Source organism: Marmota marmota, unplaced genomic scaffold, assembly GCF_001458135.2.
Source record: "Marmota marmota marmota unplaced genomic scaffold, marMar, whole genome shotgun sequence".
Classification (NCBI taxonomy): domain Eukaryota; kingdom Metazoa; phylum Chordata; class Mammalia; order Rodentia; family Sciuridae; genus Marmota; species Marmota marmota.
The window spans coordinates 473,047-494,524 of NW_026000252.1; the positions used below are offsets into that span (position 1 = coordinate 473,047).

The 21,478-nt window shown below is 35.4% G+C and overlaps 1 protein-coding gene across 11 annotated transcripts in view; it reads right to left on the reverse strand.

The window, feature by feature from the left end:
* Positions 1–21,478, reverse strand: part of Mbnl3 (muscleblind like splicing regulator 3) — a 111,695-nt gene that overhangs the window by 55,110 nt on the left and 35,107 nt on the right. For 10 of the 11 annotated variants that reach the window (XM_048796559.1, XM_048796556.1, XM_048796557.1 and 7 more), the window contains exon 2: positions 12,214–13,104. The exons of the other annotated variant lie outside the window; for it this stretch is intronic. In XM_048796559.1, the coding sequence (XP_048652516.1) occupies positions 12,214–12,390 (177 nt within the window). In that variant the 5' untranslated portion in view covers positions 12,391–13,104. The remainder of the gene's footprint in view (positions 1–12,213; positions 13,105–21,478) is intronic. 11 annotated transcript variants of the gene reach the window in all.

Genomic DNA, 21,478 nt, shown 5'->3' on the forward strand with positions numbered 1-21,478 from the left:
CTCCTGTCAATTTATCCCTTTACCTACTGCAGGACCCCTCATCATCTGAAAGCATTACCACTTCCAATGCCCCAGAATTACATCTTGAAAAATACAAGCTAAAAGGAAGAAAATACATTTTGCATCAGATGAACAAACAAGCCAATGCTGACCACAGCATTTCAACGTGGATAATCAAAAGCTGAAGTATCAATAGATCCCTAACCCTCAAAGCAAGCACTGAATACAAAGTTCACCAATTGCACCCTGCAATAAGGCCATAAGAAAATAATACATCGCATACAGCAGTTTCTCCTCCTTCCCCATCCCCCACAGTGCTGGGGATCAAACCCAGGCCATGCACATGCTACTGCTGAGCTACATCCTCAGTCCTCACTGAAGCAAATAAACACTTGTTTAAGGAGTTCTAAGTATTTTTTACTCTTTCCTTTCTGTATTAAGAATAATCTCAGCTGCTCTTGTTTCTTCCTTCCTTACTTTTTTTGTTTCATTTTTATGATAGATGGATACATAATAATTGTACATATTTATGGTGTCCATTGTGATGTTACAATTCATGTATTTACTATGTAATGATTAAATCTGTGTCACTGGAAGCCTATTTTAAACTGAGTTCCCCAGTTTGCAATATTGGAATGCCTGGAATACATTAACATGTCTAAATGAAAACCATTCAGATACCTTAATAAGCTGCACATAAGAAATTCAGAGACGGAATTATCCCCTTCCCTTGCTGATTTGCTCTTAATAGTAAAACAGCTACATTCTTCCAAAAGGCTTGGAAATGACTTACAAGAAAGATATCTTTCTAATAAGATCATTACAAAAAGACTTTCTCTATTACCCCCCTTTAATTACTATGTGATTTTATTCATTACATTTTCATTCTGGTTTTGTTTCAAATGCATTACTACTGGAGCTGAAGTATGTCAGGATGAAAATCCTTTCTCAATTGGCATCTCCTAATTTTCTTGTTTCCTTCCTTCCTTTCTTTTCTCTCATCCTCCTATATTTCTTCCTCCCCCCCACCCCCCACAATCTCTGGCTTGAAAATAACATGATTTTTCCCTATGTGTTTCTCTTGTGGAAGAATAGGAAAATTTGGGGAAGAAATAAACAAAATATGGTATAAATATATTTTATCATTTCAAAGATGAAGTAAATGCCACATGCTACCAAAGTGAGACAAATTTCCAGTGGTGTAAAAAAAATTGAGATTCAAAAGAAAAAAAATGGCCATTTATGATAGAAAAAATCCAACTTAAGGCACACATTTAAATGCCTTTGACCAAGTTATAGCTACAAAACTGATTTTGACAGAGGGACCCTATAACCATACTACTTAACTAGGTAACAGATTAGACATGATGTTAAGCAATATTAACATCACAAACCAGGTACTGATAAATGGTTTACTCTCCCTCCAGAGACAAAATGGTCAAGTTCAAATAGGGAAGATCATTTAGAAAACAAAAGTTTTGACAAACACATGGAATCATTTAATGACTTTTAAAAAAGCAACATCAAGAAAGATGATAGAAAGTATGAGTTAAACTTCTAATTACATCCAGCAGTAAAACTTAACTCTCGGTGACAACTGAAAGCATAGAAATGAAAGAAATTGAAGAGCTTAGAGAAAGTGGAAGATAGTCTTTTTTTTTTTTTTCTAGATTGCTTGGACCAAAGAGACTGGCTTTGAATTCATGATTCTCCTGCCTCAGCCTCCCAAGCCACTGGGATTATAGGCATGTGCCACCATGCCTGGAAACTACCTCTTAACCACATTGTGTTCATCTACTTCTCAACTCTATCACCAGCTTTCTCTTCCCACTGCCACCACTTAATTTAAATACTTATCATTTCATACCTTCAATATTTCAATAGCTTTCTAAAAGGCCCTTTCTCATTAGTTTCTTTTGCTCTACCAATTTTCTTGCATTGACAGATGTTATCATCTCTCTGCTTAAAAATGGTCAGATTTCTCAGATCTACAAAATCAAGTCCAAACTCCTCACTGACTTTGCAGCCTATACCTCTTAAGTGCATACTCTATGAAGCTCTATGCTTTAGTTGGACTTAACACTCCACTACCCAAATACGTAAGTTTTCCCTTTGTGTAGTCACCCTCTCAGTTTGCAAAATCTTCATATTCCTTTTCTCAGAATAGTTAAATCAGTACCTCTCCCATGATTGTATCTTTAACTATCACATTTGGATGGAATCCTAGTGCCTGCCCCTCCCCTTGGACTCTTAACTGTGAGCTTGTACCTTACTTATGGCACATAGTACAAGCAATCTCTCACTAAGAGGTTAGGCAGGAATCACATCTTCCATACTTTTTTATTTGGCACAATGCTGAGCTCAGTGCCTAACAAGTAATAGGTTTCACAAATGTTTGTTGAATGAATCATTTCTTTGGGGAATTGAATGTATACAGAACTCTTAGTGGATTTAACAGGACTTTCAGCATTAAATAATCCTGACATTTATAAAAATCCTTGTAGTAAACCACAACAAATAGTCATACAAATTGATGTTGCTGCTTGCTTGTGTATAAAGAGAAACAGAGGCAGTAGGATTCCCATGACCTGCTGAAGGCCACACAAGGAGCCCTTGTTACAGCTATTATTACAGGAAACATTTTCTATGTTTATGCCACTTGCTGATACTGTTTTTCATTCCTGATATTTCAAGGGTTTACATCTGTAACTCACCCAAGAAAGAGGGATTTATCAAGACTACTTTCTAGGCTTCTTTGAAAAATAAGACAATATTCCAAAATTAAGTCTTTCATCCAGTGGGATACTGTGGAATGAAGACGGACATGGTTTCAAGACTTTTCAATTGCATTTATGTTAAGATTAAATTTGTTTTTACATGGAATGCTTTCTTGGCTAATAAAAAATTAAATAATCAGGAAATTATAGAAACTCTAGACATTATTTCACTATAAAAGCTAGAAAAAAGTTCACTTAAGTTAGAGGAGATATGAATAAAACTTAACAGAAAAACAACTTCTGGGATAGGCATTTGACAAAATTTTAAAACAAAAACACAGGGCTAAGGGAGGTATAAAAAATTCTCAAATTGTTACATCAGTGTTAAATATCTTTCACAAATGGGATGAAGAATAGAGGTTTTAAGACAACATGACAATGAGATCTTAAAACAATGTGATCTTGGAGTAAGAGATATTGATAGCACAATGCTATCTATTCACTGTATTTAGAAGCATATAAAAGATGGGTAAAAGTTTAAAGTCACAGAGCAAAAAGGTTTTCTGTTTGCATTTTTGCATGCTAAAGAGAGAAATTAGAACAGCACTAGCTAGATAGCTGGCAAATCATGGCTGACATAGGATTTATCTTATTTAATAATGCACTTACAAGTATTGTGGACTCTACATTTTAAAATTTATGCATAGTTTTCACAGTCTGGAAACTTACCAATTTCCAATTTCAAGTGGATAAAAAAGTTGAGATTGCAAAGAAAAAATGGCCATTTTTTACAGAAAAAAATCCAATTTAAGGCATACATTTAAATATCTTTGATCAAGTTGTAGCTACAAAACTGGTTTCAACAGAGGGACCCTATAGCCATACTATTTAACTAAATAACAGATTAGACATGGTGTTGAGCAATATTACAGAAACTCATCACAAATAAGGTACTGAAACAATGGTTTACTTTCCCTCCAGACAACATGGTCAAGTTCAAATAAGGAAGATCATTTAGATCTTGACAAATATGTTTGTCAATGGCTTTTAAGAAAACAACATCAAGAAAGATGACAGAGGAATGGGGATATAGCTCAGCTGGTAGAGTGCTTGCCTCACATGCACAAGGCCCTGGGTTCAATCCCCAGCACCGAAAGAAAGAAAGAAAGAAAGAAGACAGAAATCACAAGTTAAACTTCTAATTGCATCTAACAGTAAAACTTAACTCTGGGTGAGAATTGAAGGCATAGAAATAAAAACATTGAAAACTCAAGCAGGACTGCAAATCTGGATTACATAGCAACAACAATCAAAACACAAATTTAAGAAGCTGAACTGGTTACACGGTGTAAAAAAAAAGAAGAAAATTAAAAGATTATTTAGATATAATGAGAAAAGAGCAGATGGCCAAGATTCCTCTGGAATGCATAACACTACAAATCAAGGATCCAATGACACATGGCGAGAAAGGAAAACAGGGTCATTCTCAAGAAAGGTACAAGCAGAAAGCTCATCTCTTAGGACAAAAAGAGCAGTAAGTAAATGATGTTCTAGGAACAAAGCCATGTTCCTAGAAAAACTAATTATTATTTCCAGATGCACAGAAGTAGCTATTCATCCACATTTCACAAAAATCTGGCATTGAGAAAGACAATATTTGCAATGATTTCATATAGTTATGCTAACAGGAAGAGAATTATTTATATATTTATATATTTCCCTGACATGTAAGAGTTTCTTCCAAACAAAAGAGTTGACATATAATATACAGTTTTTCAAATTTCAGACTTTCAAAATTCTCCTGCTTTATGGGGATGGTATAAGCAAACTATGGTTGCAGAGCACATATCTAGCCCTATCCTGAGACTTTTCTCTCTAGATGCCCAATTGCAACTTGGCTGCAAGATGAAGAGAGAAACTGATCTTGAACTATAATTCCATAAGACACCATTTTAAAATAAATTGTGTTAGTTACAAATTGCTCCTGCAGTGTTTTCAGCTGATCTATGACAATTACCTCCCAGCTAGCCAGGTCATTATACTAATGAGTGCCTAGCAGAATTAGACATCAGAGAATATTATACAATAATAACCCCCCAATCTTGGCCAGCTAACCCAGCATTGCAGTGTTTGGGGAGGAGGGTGGACTATGGTATAGAGCAGAGATAACTCAGTGTTCAGACACTCAACAATTAATCAAAGCTTAATATCACAAAATTAAATAATTTTGTCTAAATATTTAAACACACTGCTTCTTTTATTCCTCCTTTTCAAAACAAAATTTCCAAATGATTATCTATGAAGGAAATATGAGCCTCAATTTAAAATCTTAACCAAAATAAGTTATCATGAAACAATAAAAAATGGGAGGGATTCGGAAAAGGAAAGTTGGGTTCTTCTCTCAACTTTCCCGTCTTCAGTTACAAAAACTGAAGGAGAACAACAAAACTTCACAAGTTATTGTGAATTGTGCTGTTAAATCCAACCTAGATGTCCATCAGTGAATGAATGGGTAAAGAAATGTTGTTTATACAGACAATGGAGTTTTACTCAGTCATAAAGAAGAATGAAACATGAAGGTCAATTTACAAGTAAAAATAAATTTGGAGAATGAGGAAAAAAATAACTTATCTAATCTACTGCACGTCTATTCTTCCCCTTACCCAGAGGCAAAAGAAAGACAGTGGAATGAATCTGACATAGTTTTCCCACGTACATAGATGAAAACAACACACTGAATTCCCCCCACCATGTACATCCATAAGAATGGGGTCCTAACTAGAATAAGATACATTCCATGCTTGTATAATTATATCAAAATGGATTGTGCTCTCATGTTTAACTAAAAAGGACCAATAAAAGAGAATGAAATTATGCCATTTGCAGGAAAATAGGATGAACTTGAGATATTATGTCAAGCCAAATAAGTCAAACTCAGAAAGTCAAGGGTTTCTATGTTTTGTCTCGTAAGTGGAAGCTAGAGAGAAAAAGTGCTGGGGGAGATGTTATGAAAATTGAAGGGAGATCAGTATAGGATAGCAAAGGGACCAGGGGCAGGGAGGAGGGAGATAAATTTGAACCATCAGGGAATTATATTGGCCAAATTATATTGTAATATTGTGTGTGTATGAATATGCAACAATATGTACCAATACACATAATGGTAGGATTCATTGTTACATATGTGTCATATTGTGTACATGTATGAATATATAATAATAAATCCTACCATTATATATAACTATAATGCACCAACAAAAATATGGAAAATAAAACTCCACAAAAGTACATCCCAGTGTCATGGAGAACAGCATGAACCTGATAAGAACCAGATGCTCTTGGTTTAGTAAAACAATAGCCCTTTTGATGTTTCCTCCATTTCCTTCTTCTCCATAGGGAAAAAAAAATTGGAAGGACATTGGAGTCATCAGGCTCTTTTGATAACTGCATAGGTCATTTTGGGTAAATGACTTTCCCTCACTGGTTCTGAAGTTTCCTCATTTGTAAATGGTAAAAATTTTGGACTGAATGATTTTCTTTCTACAGCCAACATTCTTGTTTTCAAGGTCTGTGAATTATTGTTAGGAGTATGAATACTTTTTAAACTAATTATCAGACTCACTGAGCTTTTGTGCAGCCAATTCTGGAATCAGTCATTGAATGGTTTTCAGAATTTTATTACCATACCCTAAATTTTTTTTTAAGAAGAAAGAAAATGGAAAAAAAATTTCCATATATTTGTGAGCCTCAAAGGGCAGGAGATACATGCATAATATTTAGAAAGCTAACTTTAATTTTTTTTTTTATTTTGAGGCATTAGTGGTATAATTTAGTGGTAGTGTGTGCTTAAGCATGCACATGGCCCTGGGTTCAATCCCCAGCACCCCATTGAAAAAAATTGTAGTATGAAATAATTTTAGACTTAAGAAAAAATGCAAAAATAATATCTTGAATCCCAGTATAACCTTCACCTAGATCGCCCAGAAAACCTATATGACTATAACATAATTACCCAAACCAGGAAATTAATACTAACATGAGACTTTTAACTAAACTGGAGACCTTATTTGAATTTCATCAATCTTCTCCCTAATACCTGCGACCATGACACATTGGATGAGAACTGGTCAATTATTCTATGGAATGCCTCTCGCTTTGTGTCACGGCAATGAAAGACAAGGAAAGACTAAGGAACTGTCATAGATTGGAGGTGACTAAGGGGACAGGACAAGTAAACACAAAGTGGGATTCTGAATTGGATCCTGGAAGAGAAAAATGACATTATGGAGAAAGCTGGAGAAATTCAAATAAGGTCCTGAGTTAAGAGTCCTAACACACTGTTAATTTCCTGGTTCTGATAACTGTGCTATGTATGGTATGTAAGTTGTTGACATTAGGGGAATCTGGGTAAAAAGTATACAGGAACTGCCTGCATTAGTTTTGTAAGTTTTCCTTAAGCCTAAAATTATTTCAAAATAAAAAGTTAAAAAAGAAGGCTGAACTATCAATATATACTTAACTAAGTACAAATAATAATTCCATTTTTCTTTCAGAAGAGGTTTTTGAAAATCAATAAATATCACTGATTTCTACCAGTGAAGGATACTTCCTTTTTAATGTCAGTATCATAGAAGATAGAGTTCCTTAAGTAAAATTTTATTTTCCTTGACTCTTAGACACAAGCATTACTCCTGTGTCTTTGTAGTGCCTCTCTGATAGAGCTTAAAATGGTGCTAAATCTTGTGTAATCTGATGACCCTTGGGATTATGTTGCTAGGAGTCTAGTTTCTGGTAAACTCTCCCTTAGCAAACAGGGATGAGTAAATATTCAGTTAAAAATGGTCAAATTTTAGCCAGGTGTGGTGACACATGGGTCTCTAATCATAGAGCTTGGGAGGCAGTAGTATCCTAAGATCAAGGCCAGCCTCAGCAACTTAGGGAGGACTTGTATCAAAAATAAGAAGCAAATTAGGATTGTGCAGAGGGGAGGGGAGAGGGTGTGGAGATGAGAAGGATGGTAGAATGAGAGAGACATTATTACCCTATATATATGTGTGATTAGACTATTGGTGTGACTCTGCACTATGTGTGCCAAAGGAATGAAAAGTTGTGCTCCATTTGTGTGAAATGTGTCAAAATGCACTCTACTGTCATGTATAACTAATTAAAACAAGTTATAAAAATTAAAAAAAAATAAGAAGCAAAACAGGCTAGGGATAATGAGCTGGGAATGTAGGTTAGGGGTAGAGTGCCACCTAGGTTCAATGCCCAGTACCAAAAAAATAAATAAAAATAGTCATTAAAAAAAAAAAAAAAAAAACTAGTGAAAACTGCTGTGACTAGAGAGTATACTGGTATCTTGATCAATTTTATGAACAAGGATACATTCCCATCCTTATGCCTCTATTACAGGTTCTACTTGTCAAATGTTATGCTTGTGATCATATGTGATATTTGAAGGCAATGTAGGGTTGATTCATTTGCACTATTTTATCAGTTTGCTTCATATAGGAAAGTATATGGGTTGACATGAATATTCCCTGACTATGCCTGATGCTATGACCTTAACCAGGAAATAACTGTGACAAAACTACCTCAAGTGTGGTGGGCAAATGCAAAGGGTGTTGAATTGTCATAATGAAATAATGACAATTTACTTCCTTCCTAGATAACAGGTGGCTAATACCACATATTGCTTCAAGTATGGAGTTGAAAATTCAAAACACCAGATACCAAAATATTGTTGAAGCAGAATAACTTGGCCATGAAAACAATTGCAAGCGTTGATTTAATTTTTATAGTGATTAACCTTTGTGAAATCCAAGGGACATTCACTAAAAATACCAACTCAGATCAACTGCAAACCAGAGTATCAAAAAGTTGGCATAGGTCTGGGGCTTTATCTCAGTGGTAGAGTGCTTGCCTGGCACATGTGAGGCAGTGGATTCGATCCTCAGCATCACATAAAAATAAAATAAAGATATATGTCCATCTAAATACTAAAAAATATTTTTAAAATGTTGGCATAGAATGGATTAAGTGATACTTTGAAGGAAACTTTTGAAATAAATTGTGCCAAGCAGACCAAGCAACTGAATCAAAAACAGCTGCATACCAACATGACATGAGACTCTTCTGTCTCTGGAAATTAATCTGCAGGCTGCACCATCTAGATTTCTATCTGAAGATGAGACAACTTTCATCACTAAACACTCAACATTCATGGAGTGATGGGCATAGCACTTCAGCACAATTCATAATTAACCTTCCAACTCACCCTTCTCATTTTTGTAACATTCCCTCATTATGAGGTGAGTTAAAGACATTGTTATCTATTGGACCTATTATGAAGGCAAAGGACCATCATCTGATACAATAGTGAGTGCTAAAGAAATTCGTATAAAAACAAAAGCTGCAGCCCCAAACTCAACAAATGATTGCTTCAGTTATTTAACCATTCATGGAAGAAGAAATAGTACACAGATGAATTTCATGGTGTTTAAATTATACAAACTCAAGAGGGGTAGTAAATGGTGTGGTAACTATTGAGGTATGTTTTTTGTGTATTACAGCTATGACAGTGGCACTACCCCATAGGTCAATTACCCTCAACTTGCCATAGCTTTCATGCATATTGTGGAGAAGAAATAATAGAAAAGGGAACTACAAAGCTTTTGTGTAGACATGGAACTCTGATGAATGTGCTATCTAAGTGGCAAATTAAATAACTGTTTCAAAGACTCTGTATATTTGAAAAATTAAGTTTTTCATTAAAATTTGAGGATGTAAGGATTATGCAAATTATCTTTATTCATGTGACTGGCCATCAGGATATTAACACAATGCACAAATTATTTTTTAAAAAAACAGATACTGTGAGTAGACAGCTTATTTAAATAATAAAGTGGCTATTTATATCCATTAGCTGTTACCTAGTCTCTGAATTAAACATTTTCTAAGCTTTAAAGTGCACTATGCATTTTGAAAACAAATGCCTTCCATAATATTTTCTTTAAAATATTTAGTTTATAGAACTCTTTTGTCTAAAACCATGACCTAAAGTGTATCAATGCTTAGGAGGGTCACATATCTCCTGCCACATTCTGGGATGCCTACAAACACAGAATCTACGAAGAACTCTGTACCAAAGAGAAAACTACAGAAACAATGATACTTAGTGAGGAGAACTGTTATCATACTCATAGCAACTGAATTTTGGCATAGAACATGAATTTGTAGTTTTCTATAATAAATTCTAATTAAATAAATTTTTAATATCTTTATTTTTTTAAATTTATTTTTATGTGGTGCTGAGGATCGAACCCAGTGCCTCACATGTGCAAGGCAAGTGCTCTACTGCTGAGCCACAACCTCAGCCCCACTAAATAAAATTTTTTGATGCACTCCTTAAAAATCATTTAGTTGAGGGGCTGGGGTTATGGCTCAGCAGTATAACGCTTATCTCACACATGCAAGGCCCTGGGTTTGATCATCAGCACCATATAGAAATAAATAAACAAATAAAATTTTAAAAACCATTTAGTTGATAGAACATAACGTTTCATTTAATTCACTTTTGTAGTGATGCATGGTTTTTCATTTGTGTTATGTTTTTGGCATTCTCACAATTGATCATGAAAATAAGGTGGAAAAATTGTTAGGTAGAATGAGATGAAGTCACTCAAGGTTTGTAAGATTCAGGAGCCCAAGGTCAAGTACAGTTGTGGGGTTAGGAGTATACTCCAGATCTTCAGAAACCACATACATAAAGTGCCTAGTGCAGTGGACCAATCTGAGTATGAATGGGATGAAAAAGTTGCCTTTCCCCAACCCTGAATAGTGCACTCTTGCACGTGGAGGCACTGCCTAGTCCTACAGTAGTAGATTGAAGTAATATACAAACAACTGTAAATGAAACATGAATGACCCCAAAATAAAGAAAGCAAAATAAGTCTTTTAGTCATAATGTATCTTGCAAATAAAAGGAATTCTGAGATTTTCAACAGTAGGAATTACCTTTACCATAACAAGTTTCCATTCTTGAACTAGAATGATCTTCAATAAAAACTAAGAACTTGAAATAAGTTAAGAGTAACTACTGAAGTGCATTTTGAATATCCCTAATCTGAAAATCCAAAGCACTCCCAAATCCAAAACTTTTTGACACCAACAAGATGTCAAACATGGAAAACTCTACAACTGACCTCATGTGACAGGTTATAGTCAAAATGCTGTTGCACTAAAAATACTATATAATTTCATGCTTAGACTTGGATTCCTCAAGATATCTCATTACATACATGTGAATTTTCTACAGTCTGAAAAACTCAGAAATCTGAAACACTCCTGATCCCAAGCATTTCAACTAAGGGATGCTCAGCCTGTCGTATATCATTGGAGAAATGTTTTCTGAAGAAACTTTCACATGAAAGAATACATCTCTATTAGCCAATGCCACCATAAATAAAAATGTTAATGAGGTAAAACTGGTCATGATGAGGGTAAAACAATATCAAGAAATTGAAAAGTTTCTTGTTAAGCTTAATTCATTTTAACATATTTTGAAAAAACATCTTGAATGCATCATAGAAAATCTTATTAATTAAGCCAAGAATCCATTACTATTTTTTGCTCCTATGCTTTGATTTTGTACATCTTTATCCTTAATTTAGGGATAACTATGAATAAAACATGAAAATCAATGCATCTTCTTGTTCTGCAATCATATATGTCCTATTCTACATAATACCTCATCTTCCTCATATTTTGTTTATACTCCAGTATAACATTAAGATTTGAAGAACTTGGTTGTAGAACTTTCCTTATAAAATGTAGTCACAAATCTGGATTTGGTCAATTAGGTATTCAAGAAGAAAATTAAATGAACCTAGTGAGTTTATTTTGTTTTGTTTTGCAGTGCTGGAGATGGAACTCAGGATCCTGTATATGCTTGGCAAGGGCACGACTGAGCTACATTGCCAGTCTGTGAGCCTAGTTTTATAGTTATGTCTTTATGTTAAAGGTTCAAAATATACTTTTAGTAAAAATCTTCTAAATGCCATAATTTTCTTCCTGAAAAGTAAGATTTTCACCTTATACTATTCCAGTCTGGCTTTGTCTATCCTCTAAAAACTGGTCTCTGCCACATGTATTTTTATAGTATGGATAATCAGCTACATTGTAATTTGGTAAAAGCTTCTCTAGGTTATATGAGGATTTCTATTACTGTGTTCAAAATCTAAATCCATTTTTTTAAAAAAGCTAACTATTAGCAAAACTATATCTCTCCTACAAAAATTCTTGTATCTATCTTTATAAGGGGTGAGTGACCTTTAGACTGGATTATTTCTATAAGCACAAAGTCTACATTCTGTTTTAAAAAGCAAAACTTACCAATTCTATGCTGTTATTAATTTTAAACATTTCACAGCACATCATATTTTGAAAAACATAGAAATCAACCAATTTAAATTACGTGCATTCAAATGGTGCTCACCTTTAGAGAATCAAAACAGGCTACCACACGACCATTTTCCACATGGCAAACTCTTGGTGGATGGGCAAACTTGCAATCTGCATCAGGTCGAGAGCAAGTTCCTCTCTGAAATTCTCTGCAGACTTCTAAAGTCAGCCACTTGGTATCACGAATCAGGGCAACATTGACAGCCGTCATATTGAAAGCAAAATTATAATCAAGTGCACCCTCTTTAGGAGAATATCACTATGGATTGTTAAAGGACTAAAAATGAATTAGGGGTAAATGTGAAAGACACCAAGTTGCTTTGGCAGAATGTCTATTTGTTAGCACTTAGGTTTCCATTTAAGTCAAATCTGATCTAGTCAAATAAAAAGTCACTCATAAAATCAAAGTTGTATCAGAATAACTAAAAATCAAATTAGAGACCAACTCCTAAGAAGGCAACTGTAAAGCTTATAGATAGTGAATGGTTTATTTTGTTCCTTTGCTGAATTTGCCTCAAAAAACTGGCAGGCTTTCAAAAGAATTCTGTGCTGTCTAGTTGATGTTTTCAATTATTCTTATAAAAAGCATATGCTGCTTGCTGCCCTTCAATTTGTGCAAGGGTCTCAGATCAGGGAGAGAACAGTTTTTCTCCCTATTTCTTAGTTCTAAAGAGTAAGACTGGGGAAGATGTTACAACCCGAAAACCAGCTTTGCTGCAAAATCGAGGGGCGAGAAAATGACTAAGAAAACTGCGAATCACAGAAAAAAAAATGGACAAGTTGCTGACAAGTGAACTACAAGCACGCCAGGTTTTGTAGGAGGCAGGGAGCGGGGAAGGGTGTGGCAGGGAGAGGGGTTGGTAAAGAGACAGCTCTAGAGTAGAATCCAAGCAGCAGAGTTTTCAGAAAAGGCACTTTTCAGAACCTGCAAGAAAAAAATAAATAAAATTAGCTAAAATACTACAATGCTTCCATTTCAAACTCTAGATTTGGAAAGAAAAGTAACCATATTCTATTTAGAACAGGAAGCATCTACCTACTGACGGTGCAACAGAGTACAGTCAGCTCTTGTAAATAAAAAGGGTATTTCCCAATGTAAAGCTATGCACAGTAAACGAAGCAACTGCTTAGATTTGCTGCTGTAGTACAAAACTGGGCAACAACCCAAACTTTTAAATGTTATTATGTTTTACCTGGTTAAGGTAGAAATTCATTTTGGTGTCCACTGTGCAGAAAATGTCACAGCTTAACATGACAGTCCCTTATGCATTCATAATCCACTTGTGTGTCTCCAGTTTTTAGAGGCTATCATCAAAAACCTGTCTTTAAACTAACTTTATTATGGTCTGATTAAAGGCTTGACCTTTAATCAAGCTCAGTGATAGAGCATTTGCCTAGCATGTTTCAGGCCCTGGGTTCCATCCCAGGCACCACCAAAAAAAAAAAAAAATTAAAAATTGATCATTTTTTTCCAATAGCAATAGGAATTGCTAAGAAAATTTAAGGTGTACTGAGAAGTTCCTTCTATGTGTATTGAAAATATAGTCATTGAAAATTCATAAAAGAGTCATGACACAACTAGTTGGAGACTCACTTTATATGAGGTAGTGTGGAGAAATGAAATGTAAAATGTGCTTTGTATAAAAAAAATTCTTTGAAAAGATCCCATACTTTTTTTCTCATGGGACTATTGTCCTTATGAAGGGAAATCAGAACAGCTCAGAAGATATTAGCATACAGATATAAGTGAGACAGAAAGCACTGTTCAGTAATATATTAAATATTGTGCAGCTTTAAGGTTTGAAGTTTAACCCAGTGTCAACCAGCACCAGTGTCAAGCAACTCAGCTGAGAAGATATATGAAAGGTTAATTTACTGGCAATAAATCATCAACATGTGCCAAAATACCACTGAAGGAAAAGTAAGCTCTGAGTACCAGACTAGTCAAGTAATTGTTAAAGTCATCAATAAGTGGAATTAACGTTCTTGAAAATATTTCATTTAACCTTTTGAACAATACTTTCAATAAGTTTACAGAATCTGCTTGTCCTTTCTAAATTCTGGAGGAAATTCAATATCTCCTGATATTTCAGATATCAATGGGGAATTAAATACCTGGAAAATTCATGCAAGCTTATTTATTCCAGAGCCAAAAATGTTTTTCTCTAAGTCATTCTTTATGGGAATCTTTCTAAAATATATTGTAAATAGCTTTGTCTTCTTAAAAGTCATTTAACATAAGTTGGCCTCTGTTAAAAACTTGGAGTCATTAATGTCTGGGGAAAGATTACAGTGCTTCTTCATAGGTGGCAGACTATTAATTGTTACTTCGTATGTCACTTCATTTGCTGCCTTAATATCTGCCATAGTAAATTTTCTAGATCCATTCTGGAAAATCTAATGGTCAATCATAAATGTTGAATAAGAGTTAGTTACTGAATGAGGGGCCTAAGGGACAAGATAGGAATTTTGTTGTGAATGTTCTATAATGAATCCTCACTGCTTGGAGCGTCCTTTTACAATACACTACATGCAGAACTGTGGTTCAGAGAGTTATGGTTGTCAGAGAAATGACCTCTAAAAACACAGTAATTAAAAAAAATCCTGATGGGGTAAATTTAAATCAAAACCACAATGCAATAAATACCACTTCATAACTAGCAGGATGGTTATAGTGAAAAAAGACAGAAAAAATGAAAAATTGAAATCTTCATACATTCTGGGTAGGAATGTAGAAGAGTGCACTTGCTAGGGCAAACAGTTTGACACTTCCTCAAAATGCTAAAATTACCTTATAATCTAACACTTCTATACCTCAGTATAAAATGAAAATAATTTAAACAAGATTCAAATGAATCCTTGTTGCTAATGTTTATAACAGCATCATTCACAAGAGCCAAAAGGTAGAAACAACCCAAGTGTCTACCAAAAGATGAATGGATAAGAAAAATGTATTATGTCTGCACAATGTAATATTATTCTGCCATTAAAAGAAATGAAATGCAGATAGTTTTACAACATGGCTAAACCTTGAAGATACTACAGTAAGTAAAATGAATCAGTCACAAAAAGGCACATATTCTATGATTCCATTTACATTAAATGTCCAGAATAGCCAAATCTACAGAGACAGAAAGTAGATAAGTATTTGCCAGGAGCTAGGAGGGGGGAGATACGGGGAGGACTATCTAATGGGCAAGGAGTCTTTTTATGGGGGTAATGAAAATGTTCTAGAATTAGATAGTGATGATGGTTACACAATATATTAAATATATTAAAAAACATTCACTAAATCATATACTTTAAAAAAAATGAATGAGTTGGGTAGTGTGTAAATTATGTCTCAATAACTGTTTTTAAGTCTAAAAAGACATGATAAGCAAAAAATAATAATAATCCTGATGAGTGTTAGGATTGGCTAACTCAAGCTTTCTTAGATTCTGCACAGACAAAAAATTTTCTCAGTAATGTTGGTTACTAAGTTAAATTTCAATAGCAAATCAGTTTACATACTGTAACTGCCTTGATATGTCATGAATAGTACAATGAAAGAGTGTGTTCTGGGGGGTTGTAAGTTTATATTAGAACTTAATCCTACAGCTAAATTATATTGGCTGTCTGAACACATTTGAAAGAAAAATAAACAAAAAAAGGAAAAAATATATATAGGTTGAAGATTTGCTCAGAACATAAACATAAGGATCTGGAGAAAAATTTCTATGGAGATCCATCAAGTAGAGAAACAGATAATAAATAATAAATTTGAATTTTGAACTTTTACAAATGAAAAGTGCAAAAGGGAACTGGCCTCTGGCCATGCATTTTATGTAACATCAGGAATGAGAGAAGAGGGATTTTTTACTTTGGCCTGTAACCTCAGATGGGACCCTGGCCAATTCCTCAAAGCAGTTCTAGCCAGCACATGTCTTCCTTCTGACTGGAAATATTTAGTGGGGCTAGCTCAGAGGAAATTAGGTGCATCAAGTAAAGGGAGCTGGTGTGAGGAGGGGGAGAAGTGCTCTTATGCAGCTCTGCTTATCTAACTCTGTATAAAGGACAGAAAGAGATGCCAGTTTCCCCTATATTCTTTTTTTTTTTTTTGTATCGGGGATTGAATCCAGGTGCACTTAAGAACTGAGCCACATCCCCAGCTTATTTTGTATTTTATTTAGGACAGGGTCTCACTGAGTTGCTTAGTGCCTCACCATTGGTAAAGCTGGCTTTGAACTCACAATCCTCCTGCCTCAGCCTCCTGAGCCACTAGGATTACAGGTATGCACCATGGTGCCTGGCTTCCTGTATTTCCTGTATTTGTAAGAGGGTCAGGTTTGTTTGAGGGGACAGCACAGCTTTATCTTGCTGAGTAACAGGAATATGTTTTTGCTTTTTGTGATTTCTAGTCCTGTAAAGTAGAACATGGCAAATTACCATTTCTTAATGCACTTGTGCTTTATTGTAATTGAAGTTCACAGGTGCTTGTATTGCATCAATCTGTGGATCTCTCAAAATATTCCATTCCTTTTTTGTGATGCTGTGCATCAAACCCAGAGCCTTGTGCATGTTGTCTCAAAAATACTCTGAAGCATTATTGATAACTCAAATATGCCTATGAAGGAAATGAAGTTCATAGAAGTTAAGTTACTTATTTGAGGTTTTTAAACCTTAAGTGGTTAAACCATGTCTCAAAGCAAGATCTTCTGACTCCAAATCTTGTGTGTGGGTCCTGATAGAGAAATGTTAGGCGAGACCATTTATCTCCCCTGGGAATCTTAAGCAAAGAAAATCAGTCATTTTTGCAGAATACTTATGATTCCTTCTCAAAATTGCATTCTTACCCGATGGATCATCACTTTCACAATATCCCTGAGTTGTGCTGAGCCAACATTTATTTATCAAGTATCTACTATATGCTAGTCACTATGCTACACATTGAACAAGACTGCTAAGGTCCCCACTCTCACAGAACTTGCTATATTCATTTAAATAGAGAAGTAACGTAAGGCACAGCGAAGTGAAATGATTATTAAAGTTTATGAAGAGCTAGAAGTACACACTAGGTATTCTGCCTTCAACACAAATCTCTAATTTGCCATGAATGAAACACTATGACTTAATACTCTTAAACCTACACTCAAACACTAGTGCATGGGAGTAAGAGAGAAATACCTGGGAATTACTCACAATAAATTTTATTGCTATCCAGATTCCTCTTGGAGAGGGTACTACCATTCTCATCTTACAGATAGGGAAATAGAGGTAGAGAAATGTTAAGTGATTTAATTTGCACAACTTCATGTAGGTAGTAGGTGATCAAGCCATGGTTCAAACTAGACAACTGACTCCAGAACCCACTCTATTAACCAGGCCTCAATACTGTGTATCTTTTATGGCACAGGTCACATTCTTCCTTGTTGTAGCTGCTTCAGGTGTTAGAACATTCTCCAGAATTCCTTTTTAAAAGATATTAAGATTAAATATTTTGGGAGGATAAGATAGGAGGATCACAAGTTCAAACCCAGCCTAGGCATTTTAGCAAAGCCCTAGGCAACTTCAAAATGAAGGGCTGGGAATGTTCTGGGACCTCCCTGGGTCCAATACCCAGCACCAAAAGAAAAAACAAAAAAGATTAAAAGATAATTTAACACTAACCCTTCTGCTATTCCATGCTAGAAAGAAGTTTTGTCATTGAACACTCCCTGGGCTGGCTGAGCTTTGGCCATATCCCTAGGTTTTGAATTCCCTGGACTTAGAAAGTTGAATATTTTCTCACAATTCTAACATTCAAATTGAGATAATAGTACCTGGAATTCTTATTATACAGTATATTTAGACTGCCCTCAAGGATGGTCTATTCCTGATCAGTTGATAGCAGCAAGATCTTATAAAAATATGGAATATGTAAATAATTCCTATCTTTATATTTGGATATAGTAGGTGAATCTTTGGAATGATTTTGCCCAACAATGAATGTGATAAAGTTGAACTGGTGGTGGGAGTGAGGGTGGGAAAATTGCACTTTGAGCCATAGAAAGAAACATTTCCCTAAGTTTCCTTGAAAACAAGAATTCATTTTGACTTTAATGCTCATCTATCACATTCCTAAATAAGGAAACTATATCTACTTCTATACTGACATACATTCTAGATTCACTATTCAGTGAATCCTTTGAAAAAGTTGACTACGAATTTTGAAAGATTCACATCTTGTCTCATAGAAGTTATCTTGATGATAAAACTAAAGAAGAAATAAATATTTTCTATTGATCTAATGGAAATAGAAACTTGTTCTGGATCTGATTGCAAGGGCACTGGTGGCAGCTACTTTCACCCATTTTCCTACATTGTCTTGGTCTCCTCCTTTCTTCTGCCTTTTCCCTACAAGTCACCATATAACAGAAACATGGCAGATGTATGGTCCAGCAGATCACAAAGATACTATTTGGCACCCGGACCAAGAGCTGAAGAGGCATTCTTTTAAATGCATTTATCAAACTCCTGAATATACAACGAAAACGTTTCCTTTCTTTCCGTTTTAAGCTTTGCTTAACATCTGTATTACCTCTAAATTTCTTGTGGCCATTTATTTTGGCTCTACAAATATATGAGACACCTGCCACACACTGCTTGAATTGGCAGGCTGACAAGATTTAAAAGCCTTTGAGTTTTCAAATTTGCTTCAGGTTCTAGTTCCCTCCTATGTTTTGGTTAGTGGTCCACCACCACACATTCTTTAAGGCATCTGAGAGGGGCTCAGCACTGTACATGGAAACCATGGTTTCATAGGCATCCTATGGAAAACCTGAGCCTTCTGTATGAAAAAAAAGATGGCCATAAAAACAAAGATATTTTGCCTGTGTACAGAATGTTTTCATAAAGTGTTTTAAGCGTTGTCACATTTCATATACTGTTTCAAAAAGCAGGTAAATCAAGTACTTATATTTCATAAAGCAATTAAACGACCAACCTCAGTTCATCCACATGGCCACGATAGAAAAAATAGGTTCTACACTGTCTCTTTTGAACATAGTTGTGCCAATGGATGTTCCTGGTTTTGATTGTCAATGCAGTTCACCTTTTTTTTTAAGGTGTGTCTATTTTTTTTGGGGGGGGGGGTACCAGAGATTGAACCACTTAACCACTGAACTACACCCTCAATCCTTTTTTTATATTTTGAGACAGGGTTTCAGTGAGTTGCTTAGGGCCTCTCTAAGTTGCTGAGGTTGACCTTGAACTTGTGATCCTCCTACCTCAGCCTCCTGAGGAAGGTAGGTGTATTTCAAAATAGTATACCAGAATTCTGAGACAGTGTTGATAAATACCTTTTAAATCAGTCCAGTTTAATGTAAAAATGAGAAACTGAATTCTAAACATAGTTATTATTTTTTAATATTTATTTTTAGATGTAGTTAGACACAATACCTTTATTTTGTTTATTTATTTTTATGTGGTACTAAGGATCGAACCCAGGACCTCACACATGCTAGACGAGCACTCTACCGCTGAGCCACAACCCCAGCTCCTAAACAGAGTTATTATAAAATAACACTAGTTAAGTGCATGCTTATGTGCATGGGACAGAAACCCTAGTGCCAATAAAATAGATTTTTTCACCAAAAACTGTATTTAAATTTCAAGACAGCAGGAATCTGAAATATTAAACAATTTCAGTCCTATAATGCTGGAGCATTTGAGACGAGAGAAATATAAAATAAGTCACAAAACTGCATTTAACATATACACAATGATTTTGGTAACAATTCAGTCAACATGTATTCAATGAGCACCTAATACAACCCAGGCTCTGATGTAAGTGTTGAGGAAATAAAGGTAAAGAAGACAAAATCTGTGTCCTTTAAACCATACATTCAAGTAGGGGTGGCAGCAGGTTATGATGGGAATGTAGGAGAAAACAAAGAAACATACCATCATTCATTTTATTTATGGAACCAGTATTTATTTTCAAGGCAAGTGAGGCTTTTGAAAATGTTCATATGGGTAAATACCAATCAACGAAATTTTACTGTTCACCAACTCTTTGTGCAGACCTGGATTATGTGCCCCTGAACCTCAGAAGCCCCTAATCTCATTGGGTGAAGGAAGGACAATATTTATGAAATAAAATCAAGCAATGCAGATAATGAAGAGCAAAATTAGGCAACAGTAGCAACAAATGCGATGAGACTTCTGAAAAGAGAATGTCACTAAGGCCTGAAGTACTCAAGGGAGTTATCAAGGAGAAGAAAGTGGAGCCAAGGAATGAGAAGGAGTTAGGTGGGGGGTGAAGGGGTAGAGAGAATTTTTTAAAAGAATAGCAGGTATCAGGGCAAGAAGATCAGATAAGGTGCAAGCATTTGTAGCATACACGGGCTGGCTAGGATGGCATGTTCCTACTGGGGAAGAGAAAAAAAAAACATGTGGGTGGTTTCTGAAGGATCTGGAAAGTGATCTATGGAGTGTACATTTGATATAGAAAGAGAAGCCTCTCCCAAAGTCTTTTAAGTGCAGTGGAGACTCGGTGGTCATAAATGTAGAATGTTAACAATAATCTGCCCTTTGAAAATTGTTTTATTTAAGACACCTACAACACACAATCAGAGTAAAGTTCATGCATCCAACATACCCCTGTAAGAACAAAAGATGAGAGGGAAATGGATAAAGGTCAGAGAGCTGCTCTCCACTCCACAGGCTCTGTGAGGCCATGAAAGGCAGTGGGTCAAGTCCAGCCAGCATGAAAAGCAGGTTGAGAAACAAACTGAAAAGTGCAGTTTCTTGTGTGCATTTTGCCAACTACCTAAGGACAGGTATCTACATTTCTGGGGTCTGAGTCAACTCAAATCTCAAATATTTTTGCAATCATTTTTTAAATTTTGATATCAGAGAAACTTAACCACTGAGTCACATCCCCAGTCTTTTTAAATTTTTTAAAAATTTAAGACAGGGTCTTAAAAGTTGCTTAGGGCCTTGCTGAAGCTGACTTTGAACTTTGATCCTCCTGCCTCAGCCTTCCAAATTGCTGGGATTACAGGCATGCCCCACCACATCCAGCTAATGAAAACCACTTTTTAAAGTGTAGTTAAAATTTCCACTGTTTTTTCAGCTCAATTTTTCTGGAGAACAAGCTCATCCCAGGAGTTAAATTTAGACAGTAACTTCTGGGCAACAATACCATCCTGAAAATTCCTGCCATAGGAGTTTACCCAGTATCTTAGTGGATTGGAAGTGAGATGAATTGCATTTTGAAGGCTGATGTATTCGCTGTTCATCCTCTACACCCCGCCCCCCCGACACACTGCAAAACT